General features: G+C 44.2%; 1 protein-coding gene and 1 long non-coding RNA gene across 3 annotated transcripts in view; both read left to right on the forward strand.

Annotated features, from left to right (window-relative positions):
• LOC308297645 (semaphorin-4G-like) overlaps positions 1-4,368 on the forward strand; it is a 98,207-nt gene extending 93,839 nt beyond the window's left edge. For both annotated transcript variants that reach the window (XM_080741160.1, XM_080741161.1), the window contains exons 15-17: positions 831-1,026; positions 2,263-2,551; positions 4,186-4,368. In XM_080741160.1, the coding sequence (XP_080597286.1) occupies positions 831-1,026; positions 2,263-2,449 (383 nt within the window). In that variant the 3' untranslated portion in view covers positions 2,450-2,551; positions 4,186-4,368. The remainder of the gene's footprint in view (positions 1-830; positions 1,027-2,262; positions 2,552-4,185) is intronic.
• A 3,531-nt stretch (positions 4,369-7,899) lies between these two features.
• On the forward strand, positions 7,900-15,133 carry LOC308297647. The gene is made up of 2 exons (XR_013962676.1): positions 7,900-8,563; positions 12,372-15,133. It is a non-coding gene; the product is annotated as an uncharacterized lncRNA (long non-coding RNA).
• The last annotated feature ends 3,078 nt before the right edge of the window (positions 15,134-18,211 follow it).

Consider the following 18,211-nt stretch of genomic DNA (forward strand, 5'->3'; position numbering starts at 1 on the left):
TCTACAAGCTCACGACGCATTGTGAGCTTGTAGGAAAAAAAAATACATTTTGAACTTGAAATAGGATATTTTGCACAATGAGTACTTTTACTTTTGGTATGTGTGCATTTTCATACGAATACTTTCGTACTTTTACTCAAGTAAATATTGAATTCCGGACTTTTACTTTTTACTTACTTTTACTTTCCACATTGAAATATTGATACTTTTACTTAAAGGAGTAGTTCACCCCCCAAATGACTTTTTTTCTATTGATTAGTCACACTATGGAGACTAGAGTTCAATAATATTTTAGTTTTTTGGTCGCATTCCTAAGACAAAAATGTGATAACAATAAATGTACCCCCATTCGTTCCGGATGGGGACCCGTTTAGAAACGGGTCCCCATCCGGAATCAATGGGGGTAAATTTACTTGAATAAAATTTTTGTCTTAGGAATGTGACAAAAACCAAAAAATATTATTGAACTCTACTCTCCATGGCATGAGTAATCAATAGCAAAAAAGTCATTTTGGGGGTGAACTACTCCTTTAAGTAAAAAAAAAAAGAAGAAAAAAGAAACGTGTTCCACCACTGGTTGTCATGTTGTTTCCAGAGCTGATAGTCTTACGTCCGGCAGGGACGTGCAGAGAATGCTAGAGAGGTAGGGGCTGAAATATCTGAAAGGGCCTTTTGGTGAAAATATCGAAAGTAGCAGAGGTCGGCTATTTTCACTACCCGCATTCATGGTCTGGAGAGGGCACTTTTTTACAGACAGATAAAAAGGCAGGGGCTCAAGCCACCTTTGATGCAACGTGCCTGACGTCCGGTGTTGCTGCGTTGTTTTCCAGAGCTGGCGGTCCAGCGGAGCCGCTCCGTGGTGGCGGGCGACGACGTGCTGCTGCAGTGCGAGCTGGGCTCCAACCTGGCCACGCCTGTGTGGACCCTGGACGGCGCCGAGCTGCACGGCTATGGCCTGGACTCGGGCTTCAGGACGGGCACGGACGGCCTGCTGCTGATCGGTGCCCGGCCGGACCAGGGCGGACGGTATTCATTTTATTAATTTATCAGGGACAAAGCACATTAAGCCATTTGGACCGGGAGCACAAATCTGTGTCATGTTCGATTTGAACCGCTTTAACCATTATTTTATGCTTCATCTATTGAAAAATAGCAGATATACAAGCTCACAGCGCGGCACCGAGTGCCACGCTGCGAGCTTGTAGATCTGCTATTTTCTTAAAATTTTAAATCGTGAACATTTGTGCAAGTCTTTCAATATGTTTGACCCGATTCTATAAATGTCTTCTAAATCCTCCTTCTAAATCAGTGGTTCTCAAACTTTTTCATGTCACAGACCCCCAAAACTGCATGCATTTGGCCACCGACCCACATCTCCAAATATGTTGTTCCAGGGGCAAAAAATAAATAAAAAATGGTGGTGTCTTGACTCATTCTGGGCGATCCCCGTAGAAACCGTAGATTTCCCGCTGTACCGCGGTGCCATGCCCGTCGATCCCGGAAGTTTAATTAGCTTTAATCATTATGAAAGGATTAAAAGTATTATCGCAGATTTTCGCTGATTCTGGCTCCTTAGGCCCGCCCCCCTAACTGTATCCGGTCATTTCCGGTCTGGACCGGATCTAGCTTTCCGTATCCGGTCTGAGCCTGGGCCATAGTCCCGCCTCCGTTGGTTTACAGTGTAACAGAAGAGAAAGCTACTCGGCGATGGAACACTCGTTTTTCAATCGGATTTTTGCGTTTGGAAACTTTGATCCAGTCTCTACACGCCTGGATTATGATCCCCGCACATATCGTGCGTTTTGTGCGCGAACGTGTCCACTTGTTACCATAGCGCACAGTTGGCTTTTTTCAATGTTTTTTCATGTAAACACTGGCGGATAAGCAGGGATACAGCGTGGCAACGGATATGTCTATTTCAATGGGGGGTTTTTTTATTCGAAAGCTTGTCACCGAGTCTACAGTCTACTAGATGAGTCGCGCACAGATTGTGCACGATGCGTGCGCGTGCCCACGTTAAAAGGTAAGGACAATTGGCAGCTGCTTACTACAGCTATGTTTAAAATGGCAGCAAAATTGTTAAGACACCAGTCATGTTGCCATACCTTAGCTTTTGCTGAACTGACAGATAGATAAATAGCACAAAAAAAGAAGAATATATACATAAACTAACCAAGAAACATTCAACGCTCATAAGTAACATGTTACACACAAAAAAAGCGATACTCAAAGCACAACTGACGCCACTGTTCCAACCAACAGGTACATCTGCTACGCCCTGGAGAACAGCGTCAGGGTGGCCGTGGTGGCCTATGACGTGACCGTGCGTCTGGACAGCCTGCCTCCTCCCCGTCCTCCTCCTCTTCCCCCGCACGTCGAGCCCACCGACGGCCCGGGGATCAACGACGGTCCTTCCTCGCCGCCACCCCCCTCGGACCGCGTCCGCTGAGCCCCCCCTCTCCCCCTCCTCCTCCTCCGAGGGACCGCCTCCTCCGCCGCCGCCCCGCCGGCCGGCTCCTCTCCTGCCGCAGTCCGACTTTCTCTCGCCAAGGTTGTTGTCCTTTTGTTTGTTTTCCATTCATTTTATCTATTTTCTTAAAGGGACCACACCACAAAATTCACACATTTCTATTTTTTCATGTATTTCATTATTCGCAGTGTATTTTTCCACCCAAAAAAATACAATAAGCCCTTTTGCAAATCCCGCCCCATTCTGCCCTGTTACTATGATAGGACATTTGACCCTGGGCAGATTGTTTTTATAGTGGCAGTGAATGGGATTTTTTTTTCCCTTCATAGCCTCATTACAGCTATATAAAGTACCAAAGGAAAAACATCTAGGTGATATTAATAAAAAGGGAAGACAAAGGTACAGTAGTTACATTGCAAAACAGGGGGTTTACCCGAAAATATATGTTTTAATTTGTTTAATCCCAGTGGGACAGAATCCTCTTTGCAGATTCTTTTATAGTGGTAGTGGATGGGATTTTTTTTCCCTTCATAGCCTCATTACAGCTATATAAGGTACCACAAAAAACACATCTACGTGATATTAATAAAAAGGGAAGAAAAAGGTACAGTAATTACATAGCAAAACAGTAGTTTTCCCCCCGAAAATAAATGTTTTAATTAGTTTAATCCTCTGGATCAGAAAGAGAATAGACCGCGCATTGCATCCTGGGTAGGAAGAGGACAGAACTATAATCCTAACCTCACATAATAGGCTGGCTTTTCGTAATTCTGCCCATTTAAAATATATGTACCCAATCGTGACTCTTAGACCATTGATATGGTCCATGTCAACTAGTTTGTTGAAGCTTATTCATTATGATGAGCGAGATCACGGCCGAGATCGCGGCCGTACCGGGCGATCGCCGTGTCGCGCACTGCGGACAGTTTTGAAAGCCACATTTAACATTCTCCACTGCACAAACTCCACCCCCGATAGCAAAAAGTGAATGTTTTTTTCTGGTTGGCCAGTCAGGGAGTCTCAGGGACCAATCAGAAGGCTGACAAACGGTCTATTCATTAACTCTAAGCCTTGGTTTTCATTTCTGTGATTTTCTGAGTGGGTGTGTCCGAATGGTTCTCTCCTGAAAAGGGGACTGGTGTGATGTCACACCAGGGCACCGCCCCTCCACTTCAGTTTCCTGGCAACTGAAGAGAAGGAGGCGGTACTTTTGGGGTGGATTCTATTGAGACTACGGGGTGGTAAAGTGGTGCTAAAATTTGAACGATACAGGAAAGATTAGCATGGTGCCATGCTAAAATTGGAACGATACACTGCATCGTTCCAATGTAGCCCAAAGTTTTCCGATTAGCCCAAAGATAGCGCCCCGTTGCCATCAAAAGGCATTTTGATATTGCATCTGAAACGGCTTGGAATTATAGACAGACAGAACATGAAATTTCAATATCCGAGTGGTTGTTTAGGCTAAAACCTGTATAAAACTGTATTATGTTTTATATAAGTATATAGCATAGTATAAATAGTATATTTATATAAAATATATATTTTTTAAAGCATGGTGGGGCCCCTTTAAAGAGGTGCTGCCATATAGTATTAAAACCACTTACCCTGCCTTTAACAGCCCTACTGTCTCTCTCTCTCTCTCTCTCTCTCTCTCTCTCTCTCTCTCTCTCTCTCTCTCTCTCTCTCTCTCTCTCTCTCTCTCTCCCGTGCAGGAACATGGAGGCAATGTACCTGTCCCTCATCACCATCCTGGGCGGGCTGTGCGTGGTGCTGACCGTGGTGCTGCTCTACGTGGGCTTCTGCCTGCAGGCCGGCCACCGGGGGAAATACTCGCTGCGCGCGGCCGCCGCCGCGTCCGCCGCCGCCGCTTACCCAGACCACCAGCGCAGGAAGCAGCACGGAAGCAGGGGCAGGAAGAAGACGCACCGCAGCTCCTCCCACATGGAGCTGAAGACCATCTCCAACGGAAACGTCTGCAACGGGACGTCCAAGCAGCACGGCGACGTGGCGGTACGTCGTGCGGTTCAGGGGCCTCACAGGGGGGGGGGGGGGGGGGGAGTGGGACTGAGTTACTAGGGCCCAAAAGTTAGCTGTTGAAAAATAGCAGATAATACAAGCTCACTGAGCTTGTATTATCTGCTATTTTTAAGTCATGAGAATGTGTGCCAATCTTTGAATATGTGTGTTTTTTAAGCGAACATTTGTAACTCAAATTTTGCTTCTGGGGGGGACCCTCCCTGGAACAAAATATTTGGAAATGGGGGTCCATAGCCAAATACATATCATTTTGGGGGTCCTTCACATGTAAAGGTTTGAGAACCACTGACATAGAAACATAGATTTTTCAAAAAAACCTTTGAAGGATTTGATATATTCAAAGATTTGCACAAAAGCTGGACATTTTTTAATAGAATAACAAATTATTCAAAATAAATGAAAAAGTTTTTCAGGAAAAAAACACGGCCTGCTCACGTATTAGGAGGGTAGTATGAGTCATCAGAAAAAATAATGGGTGTTTTTTAATGAACCTATCATGGTTAAAATGGAGTTTGAAGTTACAATGGGTGTGTATGGGGAAAGGTCCTGGAGGAGGAGGCCTGGTAACATTTACATCAAATATCTAAATATTGAATCGAGCAAATTAAAATCTGTTCAGGGTGTTCATAAAAGCCTGATGACAAAAAGTATTTTTGGAAGTGAAAACATTTTTGTTTAGGGGCTATCACTACAGATAATGCTCTAAAAGTGTGAAAAACGTCTTTAACCCATTTAGGCCTGAACACAATATGACGCAATATTTTATGCTTTAACCATTGAAAAATAGCAGATATACAAGCTCACAGCGCGGCACCGAGTGCCGCGCTGCAAGCTTGTAGATCTGCTATTTTTGAAAAATCGTGAAAATTAGAATTTTGCCCGATTCTATAAGTGTCTTTTGAATCCTTCTAAGATTTTTGGAAAAAAACCTATGTTTCTATGTCAGCAATCTGGCCAGCCATCGTCAAAGAAAAGGTCCTTTTCATATAACTGGAGCTCAGTTAGTCTGTTCTTGAGAGACTACCATGTCAGTGGTTCTCAAACCTTTTCATGTGAAGGACCCCCAAAATGATATGTATTTGACCACGGACCCCTATCTCAAAATATCTAGTTCCAGGGACCACCCAGAAGCAAAATTTGAGTTACAAACGTTCGCTTTGAAAATACATATATTCAAAGATTTTCACACATTTTCACAACTTTTTTTCAAAAATAGCAGATCTACAAGCTTGCAGCGCGGCACTCGGTGCCGCGCTGTGAGCTTGTATATCTGCTATTTTTCACTGGTTAAAGCATTCATTAATTTTAGGCCTAAATGGGTTTTAATGGTGATTATTTGTCTGTGGACGTGCAGGACGGGGGCTTCCTCCAGATCGTTCCGGGCGAGGGACACCACGCGTCCCCCAACCACGCGGACCAGCCTCCCCCGCCGGCCCCGCCCCTTCCCGCCGACCTTGAACAACAGCTCCTCCTCCTCTCCTCCTCCCCGCCGTCGGAGTACGACTTCTTCCCCACCGACGGCGGCGGCGGCCTCCTGACGGCGGTGGCCAGAGCGCCCCCTAGCGGCCTGTCGGCCACGCTGCCCAGCGTCCTGCGCCGGATGCACGGCAACAGCTACGTGCTTCTGAGGCAGTGCGACTCGGACGCCGTCGCCCCCCCCACCGGCCCTGGCCCCGCCCCTCCCCCGGGCCACTCCTTCACCGACGAGCTCAACCGCATCCTGGAGAAGAGGAAGCACACCACCACGCAGCTGCTGCCCCGGCCCGACGAGAGCTCTGTGTAGGAGGGGAAGGAGGAGGAGGTTTTACAGCTAGCTGGCTCCCCTAGTGGTGGGAGGACAAAAACAAAATGTGCCTGTCAGAAAAAAAGATTCAAGAATTGATGACTAAAACAAAACTGCTTTTGAAGAAGAGGATTCGATTCTGTGATTTTCAAATCCTTTGCGTTTAAATTAATTTTTCAGAGATTTCTGGACCAAACGCCTCAATTCCAAAACTTTTTCCATTCCAGAACAAAACGAAACAGCGTGAGGGCACTCACAGAGAAGAGAATGGAATGGCAATGTGGATCTACCTCAGCTCAGTACGCCCTCCCCCTGTCACCAAGGGACGTGCAGAAAATGTTAGAGTTGGCCGGGGGCTGACATCTCTAAAAGGGAACTATTGGGGGATGGCGAAATGGCGAAAAAAAAAGCCGATCTACAAGCTCACAACGCGCCGCACTGCGGCACGTTGTGAGCTTGTAGATCGGCTATTTACGGCGCATGACACCGCGCTCGACTAAGCAAGCGGTGTACGCCACGGATTTATACACACAGACAGGGAGAGCAATTCTTTCAACATAAAAATGCTGCATTCACGTTCAGGAGAGTTCGGGAAAAAAAGGCAATTCCGTTGAGCCGCGCCGCGGCATGGCACGGAAAGGCATTTCTTTCACCATAATTGGCACAGTGGTTGCCATTAATTAATTCAGTTGCTTCTGCCGGGGGACCTGGAGATAGATTTCCGAGGTAAAGCCATTTTCCTGCAGATCATTCCATTGCTTCCAACGGTGGAATACACTTCCTGATTCCGTTTTCTCCCGATGGATTATGGGGATTTGAGTTTTTGCTTCAGTGCCGGCCGGGGGGCCACAGACCGCACGCTAAGGTTTACAATAGGAAACTTTAAATCCTGACTTAAGTCGGGAAAAGCACTCGGCGGTCGGATTTGAAATCCCGACTTTAGCCGGAATAGGCTCCCTGTGTGTTATATGCTGCATTCATGGTCTGGAGAGAGGGCACCTTTTTAAAAAGGGCAATATTGAAAATAGCAGACCTCCAAGCTCACAACGCGTCGCAGCGCGACGCGTTGAGAGCGTGGAGGTCGGCTATTTTCACTACTTCTGGAGAGGGCACTATTTTACAGACGGATAAAAGGGCAGGGGCCTCAAGCCCCCTTTGTTGTCTGTGTGTGCCCGTGCTGACTGACCCTCCCCCCCAGCCCACAATCTGAAGGAACAGTCCACATGTCAGCCGGACAGGGCTCCAAGCCGGGCCCACCGGACCCCCAGAGACCGGTGGGGGGGGGGGGGGGGGGGGGGGGGCAGCGGGAGCTGACAGGAACACGAGTTCCATGTGAACACCACCGCTGTGAGGACGAGCCCTGTTTTGTCTCCTTTCGAAAACGCAACGCGGGGCAGCTAGCCAATATTTTGTTTGCATTTGGTGCACAGATGGCTTGTGCATATTGAAAAAAAAGAAAGAAAAAAACATTTCCTACGATCACGCAAATGGTCGTTGTCGGGTGGAAACCTTGTATGTCCAAAACCGCTTGTTTTGTATTTATCATTTTTAAAATGATTTAAACTAGTGAAAACAGCCGATCTACAAGCACACAACGCCTCGCGGTGCGAGCCGTTGTGTGCTTGTAGATCGGCTGTTTTCACTACTTTTGTGCCATGGCCTTGTATGATGAAGCAGGGCTTTACTTTGCAAAGAAATTTACAAATTTGAAACTTGGAGATACGAGGTTTCTGCCCGACAGTGACGATATGCTGAGAGAAGTGGCACTGCTGGTGTTAAGGCCAGAGACGATGATGATGATTATATTATTTTTAATGTTTTCCCATTTTTCTTTTACAATATTAACGGGACTAAACAAAAAAAAACTAAATAACACCGTGAACTCAAAACAACACAGAGGAAAATCAGTATAACAGTATTAATGATTTTAAAAGCACTTTAAAAAATGTGAATGAGACTTTTGGGGGCCGGACACCGCAAGAAATGAGAAGCACAAGGGAAGCCTTCAGGACTCTTGAAACTCCAGCATAGAAATATCCTGGGGTGGTATTATTAGCCCCAAAGAAATAGCAGATCTACAAGCTCCAGCAGCTTTGCTGTACCATCACACCTACGTGGTACTGGTGTACTACACGCTGAAGACAACAAGCACGAAGAAATAAACCCAACCACCATCCATGACACAGACGGGACCGAATCTGCTGCTCGCTCCCAATCAAGAGGAGACCAGAGACCAGCAATGATGCGTGAGGCCCTGCCATGTGTCCAAGGTACGCAGGGGCGTCTCAAGGGGGGGAAAAGTGGGCCTGAGTTACTAGGGCCCAAGGTGGAGGGGCCTTAATTATTTTCTACTTTAACTATTGAAAAATAGCAGATCTACAAGCTCACAGAGCGGCACCGAGTGCCACACTGTGAGCTTGTAGTTCTGCTATTTTTGAAAAATCGTGAAAATGTGTAAATCTTTGATATATAGCCTATATATATTTTTGTACCTCAAATTTTGCTTCTGGGGGGGTCCCTGGAACTAAATATTTTGAGATGGGAAACAGGTTTTTCCAAAGGATTTGACACAAATGTTCACGATTTTTCAAAAATAGCAGACCTACAAGCTCGCAGCGCGGCTGTGAGCTTGTATGTCTGCTATTTTTCAATAGTTGAAGCATAAAATAATGCGTAATAATGCGTTCCCAGTCAATGAATCCTTGTACCCAGGGCCCAGAATTTGGTGTGACACCCCTGTGCTTGTAATATATTGATTGATTGATTGATTGATTGATTGATTGATTGTTTCAATACTTTCTTAGCACGTTTGGAAACGGCTAGGGCTGTCACGATTACGTCATTTTACATGGCGATTGATTGTTACCCAGATAATTGCGATTAACGATTTGTGTTTCTGTCGTCGACAATCACAAATAATTGAGATTAGACGATTACCTAATAATTGTTACAGGCCTAGAAACAGCACGGCTTCTTTCCATTGTGGTCTATACTCAATTCATCATCGATACACAGCATACTTGACATATTTCAGCAACAACACTAAAAGCAAAACTAGAAATATTTACAGGGGGGAAAAAAAGAGGTGGGGGCGGGGGGCAGAGGATGCGTACTTTGCTGCACAAAGTACTTACACTCAACACTGTACTCGACGTACCTGAGTCAAAGTTACAGTGTAACGGGCCTGCTGCCAAACAAGCACTTAAAGAAATGGAGCTACTGTGCGCAGGGATTGGGATTTGGGAGGCAGCCATTAGTTTTAGGAAGCGGCAGTATATACTTCTATTTTGGTGAAGACAAGTTGAGAGCACCATCTTTATTTTATTGCTCATTTGTGTTACGCGAACCAGCTCCTTTTTTCCTCATTTCTAAGTTGAACGGAAGGGGTTTTTTACTTGCAGAAAGTTTGAGCGATGTGAAAAGCTAAAGTGCCTATTTTATTCTTTCACAGCCATTTTAGAAAGGCTTTCGATTAAGACTATAGGGCAGGGGTCTTCAACAGGGGGTCCGGGACCCCTAGGGGTTCCTCAGAGTTACTACAGGGGGTTCTCCAAATCTTTAGAAGCTTTTTTTCCTGCTTTCTTACTGTATATCAACCACTTGAACCCTAGCGTCCATATTCTGAGAACTTTAGACAAAAATAGCAGCTCTACAAGCTCACAAAGCCTCGCGCTGTAAGGCGTTGTGAGCTTGTAGATCGGCTATTTTCGCCAAAGAGCTTTGGTGTAGAGGGGAAAAAGAGCTGACTAAGTACAGAGTGAAAGGTCAAGTTTATCAAGTATTGACAGACGACAGTTCAAGTGGTTAAATATCTGAAAATACAAATTGGTCATGAATTCAAAATACGCTGATGATTGTGCTGTCAAACGATGACACTACAGTATATGGAATCTATGAACAGGTTGTGGGGGTCCCCGCCTCATCTCTCTCTCAACTAAGGGGTCCTTGGCATGAAAACGTTGAAGACCCCTGCTATAGGGAGTCTAAAACAGGCTGAAGTGAACACTTTTATGTGCACTCAGGCACAGAGGTGACTGCTAGCTAGGACGTGCTCCACCCTTTATTCCTTCGGTCGGTTTTGCCCCTTTAACTTTGCAGTCATATTATCCCTTTTATGTAATTCAGGCGCCGTCCATTACGAAAACACGGAGCCAGCGTTTTGGGTGTGCGAATACGCAATTACTTTTTCTTTTTTTTTAAGATATGTTTTTGGGCTTTTATTGATATGACAGTGTGGAGAATGATAGATAGGGAGTGACACGCAGCAAAGGTAGTCGGGATCGGGAATCGAACCAGCGACACACCCCCAGGCTACACTGAGCCTATGTGGTATGCGCCTGGACCAGTAGGCCAGCGGGCGCCCCATAAAACGACTCAGTGTATCGTCTTCGTCTGTACGTAGCCTCAATCTCTTATCAATATGTGTATCATTTAGCCATAGGGCAGTTTAATAGGACAGCCTTAAGAAGAACCTAGTCATTGATTTAGGTCCGACCAGCTACAGAGACTTTCCTGGCCAAAATACACAGATTTCCATCTGAAATATATGTTTTTACTTGTAAATCTAGTAACAGCATGGTGGCGCTAATGCATACCAGACATGAAATAAAATAAAAGGTTTTAGAGGCACTGGTGCAGTCCCTGAGGTTTACAACAGAGAGGATTCAGAGCTTCCCTTATGTTACCAGCAAGACGGCAAACTAGAATTATGTTTTAAATATACCTTAAAATACCTTTTAAATATTATCTTCTGACCAAACAAGAGTTAAAGCTAACCTGCTATGATAAGACTGAATAATACACTGAATTTAAAGTGTGTGTGTGTGTGTGTGTGTGTGTGTGTGTGTGTGTGTGTGTGTGTGTGTGTGTGTGTGTGTGTGTGTGTGTGCGTGTGTGCGTGTGTGCGCGCGTGCGCGCGTGCGTGCGTGCGTGCGTGCGGGGGCTACAATTTACCGTCTTCATTTCCTGCACCGATGCCTCAGAATGAAGCTCCAAAGTTTCCTCAAGACATCACACCACTGATTGAATCTATAAACCTGTCAGGGCGCGCCTGTGATGCCGAGCCTGCCGCGGCTGCACTTCTTTAAGAGCAGAGACCAAAGCATTATGGGAAGTGGCACTGATCAAAGACATGAGAAAGAGATGGAGGCAGCCAGGCAACGCAACAGTTGCTGTGGGGTGGAAAGCTTGTGTGTCCAAAAAAAGAAAAACATTCCTTTTTTTACATTACAAACAAACGCCTCATTACGGCTCATTCAAACCACCTCAAAAGCACGGCGTGACAAGCAAATGACGAGTTTATTCTGACATCTTTCTCCTCGTATAATCCCCATGGTGACATCTTTTAGGAATCAATGTTGCTGTCGACGTAGAAGTGATTCAGCCGCATTATTAAACGATTTAGACCGGGTACGCATTATTGTGTATTATTGTTTTATGATTTAACTATTGAAAAGATTTACAAGCTCACACCGCGTTCCGAACTTGTAGATCTGCTATTTTTGAGAAATCGTGAAAATTTGAATTTTGACCCGATTCTATGAAGTGTCTTTTGAATCCTTCTAAGGTTTTTAGAAAAACCTATTTTCTATGTCAGTGGTTCTCAAACCTTTTCATGTGAAGGACCCCCAAAATGATATATATTTGGCCACCGACCCCCATCTCAAAATAGTTAGTTCCAGGGACCACCCAGAAGCAAAATTTGAGTTACAAACGTTCGCTTTAAAAGTACATATATTCAAAGATTTGCACACATTTTCACGACTTTTACAAAAATAGCAGATCTACAATGTATATCTGTTTTTTTCAATAGTTAAAGCATTCAATAATAGGCCTAAATGGGTTAAAAGACTAACAAAAACAACAACAAAACAAGCGCCCCGTGGAAGATGAGTAGCTGTGGCTCTGATGCTAACTATAGCATCGCCGTCATCGTCGCTCCCTCTGATCGCGGTGCTGCTGTCTTGCTCTGCAACAGAAAACAAAGAAAGAAACGGCACGAGAATGGAGGAGGGAGGAGAGGAGAAGACAGATTGTCTCCTTGATGAATTAATTTTCTCTCCTCGCTTTTGTTTCCAGGTTGAGGTGAGGATGAGGATCGCATGCAGGCTGGAGTGGATCTCTTCTCCTTAGCGTCGGTTTCCTTCTTCTTAAAGGACAACTTTAGTTTTTTACAACAAGGGTTCATATTTTAGATTGTAATTAAAGGATATAAAAGATGAGTGTTAAAATTATTTCATTTACTTCTTTCTATTGTTTTAGAGATTCTTATTTCAGTGGTTGGGGGCATGCGTACAAGTGGCTAAATATGTCATTTTACACAGAATAAGCCCATTCCCAAGATACAACACAACCTTTCATGGTTAGATGTGACTTATGGGGGCTAGAAGTGTTACTGTAAATAGCAATAAAGAAACTGCTGGCTTATTGTGTCTAAAAAGACATATTTAGCCAGTTGTACGCATGCCCCCATGCGACGCGTACGCATGCCCCACATTTTAGCACGCGATAAAACAATAGAACGAAGCAAATGAAAACATTTTAACACTCACTTTTTCTTTTCTCTAATTATAATCTAAAATATGAACCCTGGTTGTAAAAAAACAAAGTTGTCCTTTAATGCGATCCGTCCATCGATCCTGGGCCACGCAGCGTCGTCAGGAACCGGAGTGAAATGGATTTGGGGGGGATTTGCCCCGAAATAGCATCCCAGCAAGCACGGTCAGGACCTGGACCAATCAGTGACGTCTCGATTGGGGCCAGATCAAGTCAAACCATGACTAGTCAGATCTGGCCTAGAATATCACCTGATTTCAACCAACATAAATCCTGCCCACAAAAACGGACGTCCTGGATTAATCAGAGAGGGTCTGATCGAGGCCAGATAAATATCATAACTAGTCAGATATGTCCCAGAATATAACCTTACATGCTCATATTTCAACTAACATTACAAACAATAACAAGTATCCTGTCAAACAAAAATGTCCATGTGACGTCCTGGTAATGACGTCAAGATCGTCTCCATATGGGCTGTGATCTGGCCGAGTTCTGAACGTCACCGGAGGACGTTATCATAACGTCATCATGACGTCATTTGGCTTGCAGGGATGTCTTCAGGCACACGTTGTGAGCTTAAAGATCAGCTATTTCATTAAAATGCAAAGTGATGCAACTCATGTCCAGTTTACTAAGTATGGAGGGTTTAGGTGGTCAAGTGGACACTGCAAAGCCATCAGACAGAACTGGGATAAACTACACAGCAGAATAACAGCTGCCGTGTTCTACAGGATGACAACTGTAAGTGTCCACATACTATAATACAGTACAGTATAATATAATATGAGTCTGCTCCTGAGCCTGTCCGAAATGATACGAGCACAAAATATTAAGGCAAGCTGTTCCCGACCTTTATGTGGATCAGGACCCTCTCGGGAAAGCGTTTGTGGCACACCCATCAGACCGCTCTCTGTCGGTCCACAGACAGACGAAAAGCCCAAAACCAAGTGGATCGTCATCGCTCCCTCTGGATGATTTAGGCTACAACACTGCTCTTTTTAATGAACGACAACTACCGCTAAATCAAGTGACTCTTCAACATAATGACTCTTCTTAATGTTGAAAGAATTTAAGTGCCATGGTTGCCAACTTGAACTAACGTGTGCTTTGTATTGCAAGAGGAACAAGAGACGAGACATATTTATTTTTTGAATTGTTTTGTATGTTAATTGAGTTCTGCGATCGATGTTGTTGTCTTTTCAATGTCACTGTGAGTCTCCCTAATGATCATTAATAAAAATCCCTTGAAACCCCAGCATATGTCTTCTGGGGGAAAGCAATTTGCAGAAAATAGCAGATTCGCAGGCTCACAAGAGCGTGCATATCGTCTGTTTTCTGTGAAGATATTTAATGTGGAGCGAAAACTGAAAAGGCCCTAAGGGACGCTCATCAACAACGTATGGGGTTTAATACGTAATAGTTTGCACAAATGTGACACACATGATGCATCTTAGCCGACAGCATGCAGTAATTTCACCAGCAAACACTTAATTCTACATTCCTGCACACAAGCCCGATCTATGCTTCAATAAGGGTCTGATCAAGTTGTTGACAACCTTTTGTTACTAACTAAAATTGGCGATTTGACACGGTTAACATCTAACATATCCACGACCACGAGTTTCCAACGTCCCATCGTGCATTGCGCAGAAGGTGTCCGGCCATTTCCGGTGTCGCAGCTGAGTGTGATCTACAAGTGCGTCGCGTCGCAACTGCGACGCGACGTGAGCTTGTATGTCTGCTGTTAACCGGATGTGTCACACAGACAATTCTACAGTAAATTCTTGCGGAAACAGGTGGATAAGAATGTATAGGAGAAATCCCACCAATAATCCAAAGTGCAAAACATGGAAGTGTGAGAGAAGAGATCTTCCTTCCTCATTGAACGTGCGCTTAGAACTACATTTAGCTGTTTAGCGCCATCATGCCTCTCACCGGAAATAGACTATCTCCAAGCTCACAATGCGTCCCAGTGTTGTCGGTTTTTGGTGCGCGTTTACATCTAATTCACTACTGTACCGACGAAGAGAGAGGATTATTAGAGCCAATTCACCTCTCCCCTCCCCGCCTTTAAGATTTGCTTAGCTGAGCACTTCTGTCAGCTTGTTTAGTAAATTCCACAGCGTCACGTTAGATTAAAATCTCTATTATGCATGTGACATCAGGCTTGTTGTGCACACACACACACATGTAAATTAACATGATTTATCACGCTAACAGAAGGAATAGAATTACAACGGGTCCCTTCACATTTCTAATAAAGCTTTATACTTCAACCCATACTTCTGTTTATGGTTGCTTGTGTGTGTATTTACACTTTGCTTTTTCCTGCAGACGTTGCATTATATCATCACCGTCGGGCAGAAACCTCGTATCTCCAAGTTTCAAGTGTGTATGTTTCTTCGCGAAGTAAAGCCCTGCTTCATCAGAAAAGGCTGTTGCACAACTGTAGTGAAAACAGCAGATCTACAAGCACACAACGCCTCGCGGTGCGAGGCGTTGTGTGCTTGTAGATCGGCTGTTTTCACTCGTTTAGTTCATCTTTTTAAATGATAGAAAAGCGAACGGTTTGGACATACAAGGTTTCCACCCGAGAAACGACAATATCTCATCATCGAGATAAGGATGAGGGAAGAATGAATCAAAGCAACTTGTCAAAGCACTGGAACACTGCCATGTGGATGCAATCTGGAACAGAGCCATGCTCTGTAATCTAGCCTAGATAAATCAGGCAGCTCACAATGATTAGCAGGGAAGGAAGCGTCTTCAACACCATTGGAACTGTGCCTGACTTGCTGATGCGTGGCCTTAGGCAAAGATGCGTAATTTAGCAAGATAGCCCAATAGTTGGGTCAAAAGGGGCAGTTCCGTGACCGTGGAGAGCGAAGGTCCGTTTCTCAATGGATTTGTCATCTAGGAGGGTTATTAAACAAATCAATCAAACTAGGGGTTTTTAATTATTCTGAATCCATTGCAAGCATTTGATTTGCATGAAAGCAGCGCGATGCGTTTTGAGCTTGTAGATCTGCTATTTTTGCTTCTTTTGTATGAGATACAATAATGATAAAGTAGGACGTAGAAATATGCAATGTGGCCCTCTGGAGTGAAAATGGACATATAGCGGCACTCGCCATCATCAAAGTTGCCCACCCCTGGCGTAGGTGAATGAGACTGAAAATTACCCTAGCTGTCAAACATTTTCCCAACCATTTTAAAAAATACACCCCGGCCAAATTTGTTTAATAACCCTCCTAGATGACAAATCCATTGAGGAACGGACCTTCGCTCTCCACGGTCACGGAACTGCAATTTTTGACTCAACTACAACCCATGCTTTGCCACTCTGTACGAAATGGCACACAAATGGACTCATATAGAATGCGTGCAGTGGCAATTATCACCTCCCAGAGTCCCAGCCCAGCTTCCAAATCCCAAACTCGGGCCAGTTGTGTTCGTATACACTGTAGATGCTCGATAAAGCCGGCTGCCAAGATGACAAAAATGTATTTTGGCAGTCCATGTCCATATATGGGCATTCCAAGATATGGGCTTAATATTGATGACATCCAGGGATCTCCATATATGGGCATAAAAGAGACAAGGACGGCTTGGTTAGCACCGCTCAAATAGTGACAAGTACTGACAGATACAGAGATATCCATGGGCATGAAAGGACAAATGGTAAGACGGAATACATTTCCCAGTTGATTCCTTGTGACTCGCGTCAGGGCAACCACACTTGCAATTTCCCAGATTTGCAACTTTCTAGTTACTTTGTAGATTTGAATTGTTATTACAAAACATACATTATTACCACTTCAGCCCTATTTAAACTTTGGCTATTTGAAAACAGCCGATCTACCAGCTCACAACGCATCGCATTGTGATGCATTATGAGCTTGTAGAGCTGCTATTTTCAAAAGACTTTTACACATTTTATAATTTGAGATCTCGTGAAATGGGACCTTCTGCATAGTACTTTTTACCTTTGGTACTTTAAGTACATTTTGATATCGATACATTTGTACTTTTACTCAAGTGCATTTTGAATACTGGACTTTTACTTGTAACCGAGTATTTTTTTACATTGCAGTATTGATACTATTACATGAGTAAAAGTACCGTTTCCATCACTGTGGCCACTTCTTGGCAGAGCCAGAAACACCTGTTGGCCCTAAAACAATAAGTCACTTGTGTGAAATGAGTGCAGAAGACAGTGTGATAATAGTGTCAGCCAGGATGGCACGCAGACAAAAGCACAGGCAATTTATGAATGTGTGTCTACAGTGTTTATTGCTTCGCAAAGTGATTGTTTTCATTACATGTAGTAGCCTGGTATTACAGTTGTTATGAGTCATTCGTATTTCTTTTTTTAAGCTATAGCTGCGGCCAACAGGAAGAGCTTGTTTTTCACTTAGGCTTACATGTACACAGCAGGAGTGGACCTTGTAGTCGTCTGACTGCCGTTACATAACGACGTTGCTGTCGTGCAGAAATCTCTCATCTCCATATTTTAACTTCTGGTCATTTTCGTAAATTAGCTCCCTACTACAGTGGTTCTCAAAGTGGATTCCAAGGACTTTGTGGGTTTGTATGGGGGTCTAAATTGACCCATACAAGTCTGTAACTCTGACAGTGTACAAATGGAACCAAATGGACCCTAACGGGTCCATTTGGTTCCATTTGTACACTGTCAGAGTTAAGGGGAGACCTTGAAATGTAAAAGTTTGAAAAACACTGCCCTACTAGATCGTACTACAGCGTCCCACAAAAAAGTATCAAAACGTAGCAGATCTACAGTACAATCTTGCAGTGCGTCTTGAGCTTGTCTATCTGCTCATTTTGATGCTTTTGAATTTGAATCCTGAAAAGTAACAGTTCTGGACATATGAGGTTTCCACCCACACAAACAGCATGTGCAGCGGCTCCTGGGTCATCGTCAGACAGGTACTACAGACCAACTGTCCGTCCTGGCTAATGGATATACGTAGAACTTTTTCACTGCAGCCACATTGACATCACATGGCAAGGTAATGCAAGGCATGGCATGGCGTGGCATGGCCCTAAAACAATAAGTCACTTGTGTGAAATGAGTGCAGAAGACAGTGTGATAATAATGTCAGCCAGGATGGCACGCTTATTAACAAAATAAGTACACAAATAAAACTAAATACCGTGCAGAAGAATAAAACAGAATTGAAAGTCAGCCGCAAACAGAAATGTTTCAGCTGTGATTTATAAGAACTAAGACCTGCAGTTTTCTGGGTGTTTGTTCCAGGTATCTGTTACATAAATATTAAATGTTTGGTGACTCTAGGGACAGAAAGCAGACCTTTCCCAGTAGGGGAAAGGTGTTTACA

The sequence above is a fragment of the Nannobrachium achirus genome (genome assembly GCF_963921795.1).
Source record: "Nannobrachium achirus genome assembly, chromosome: 13".
Lineage (NCBI taxonomy): Eukaryota > Metazoa > Chordata > Actinopteri > Myctophiformes > Myctophidae > Nannobrachium > Nannobrachium achirus.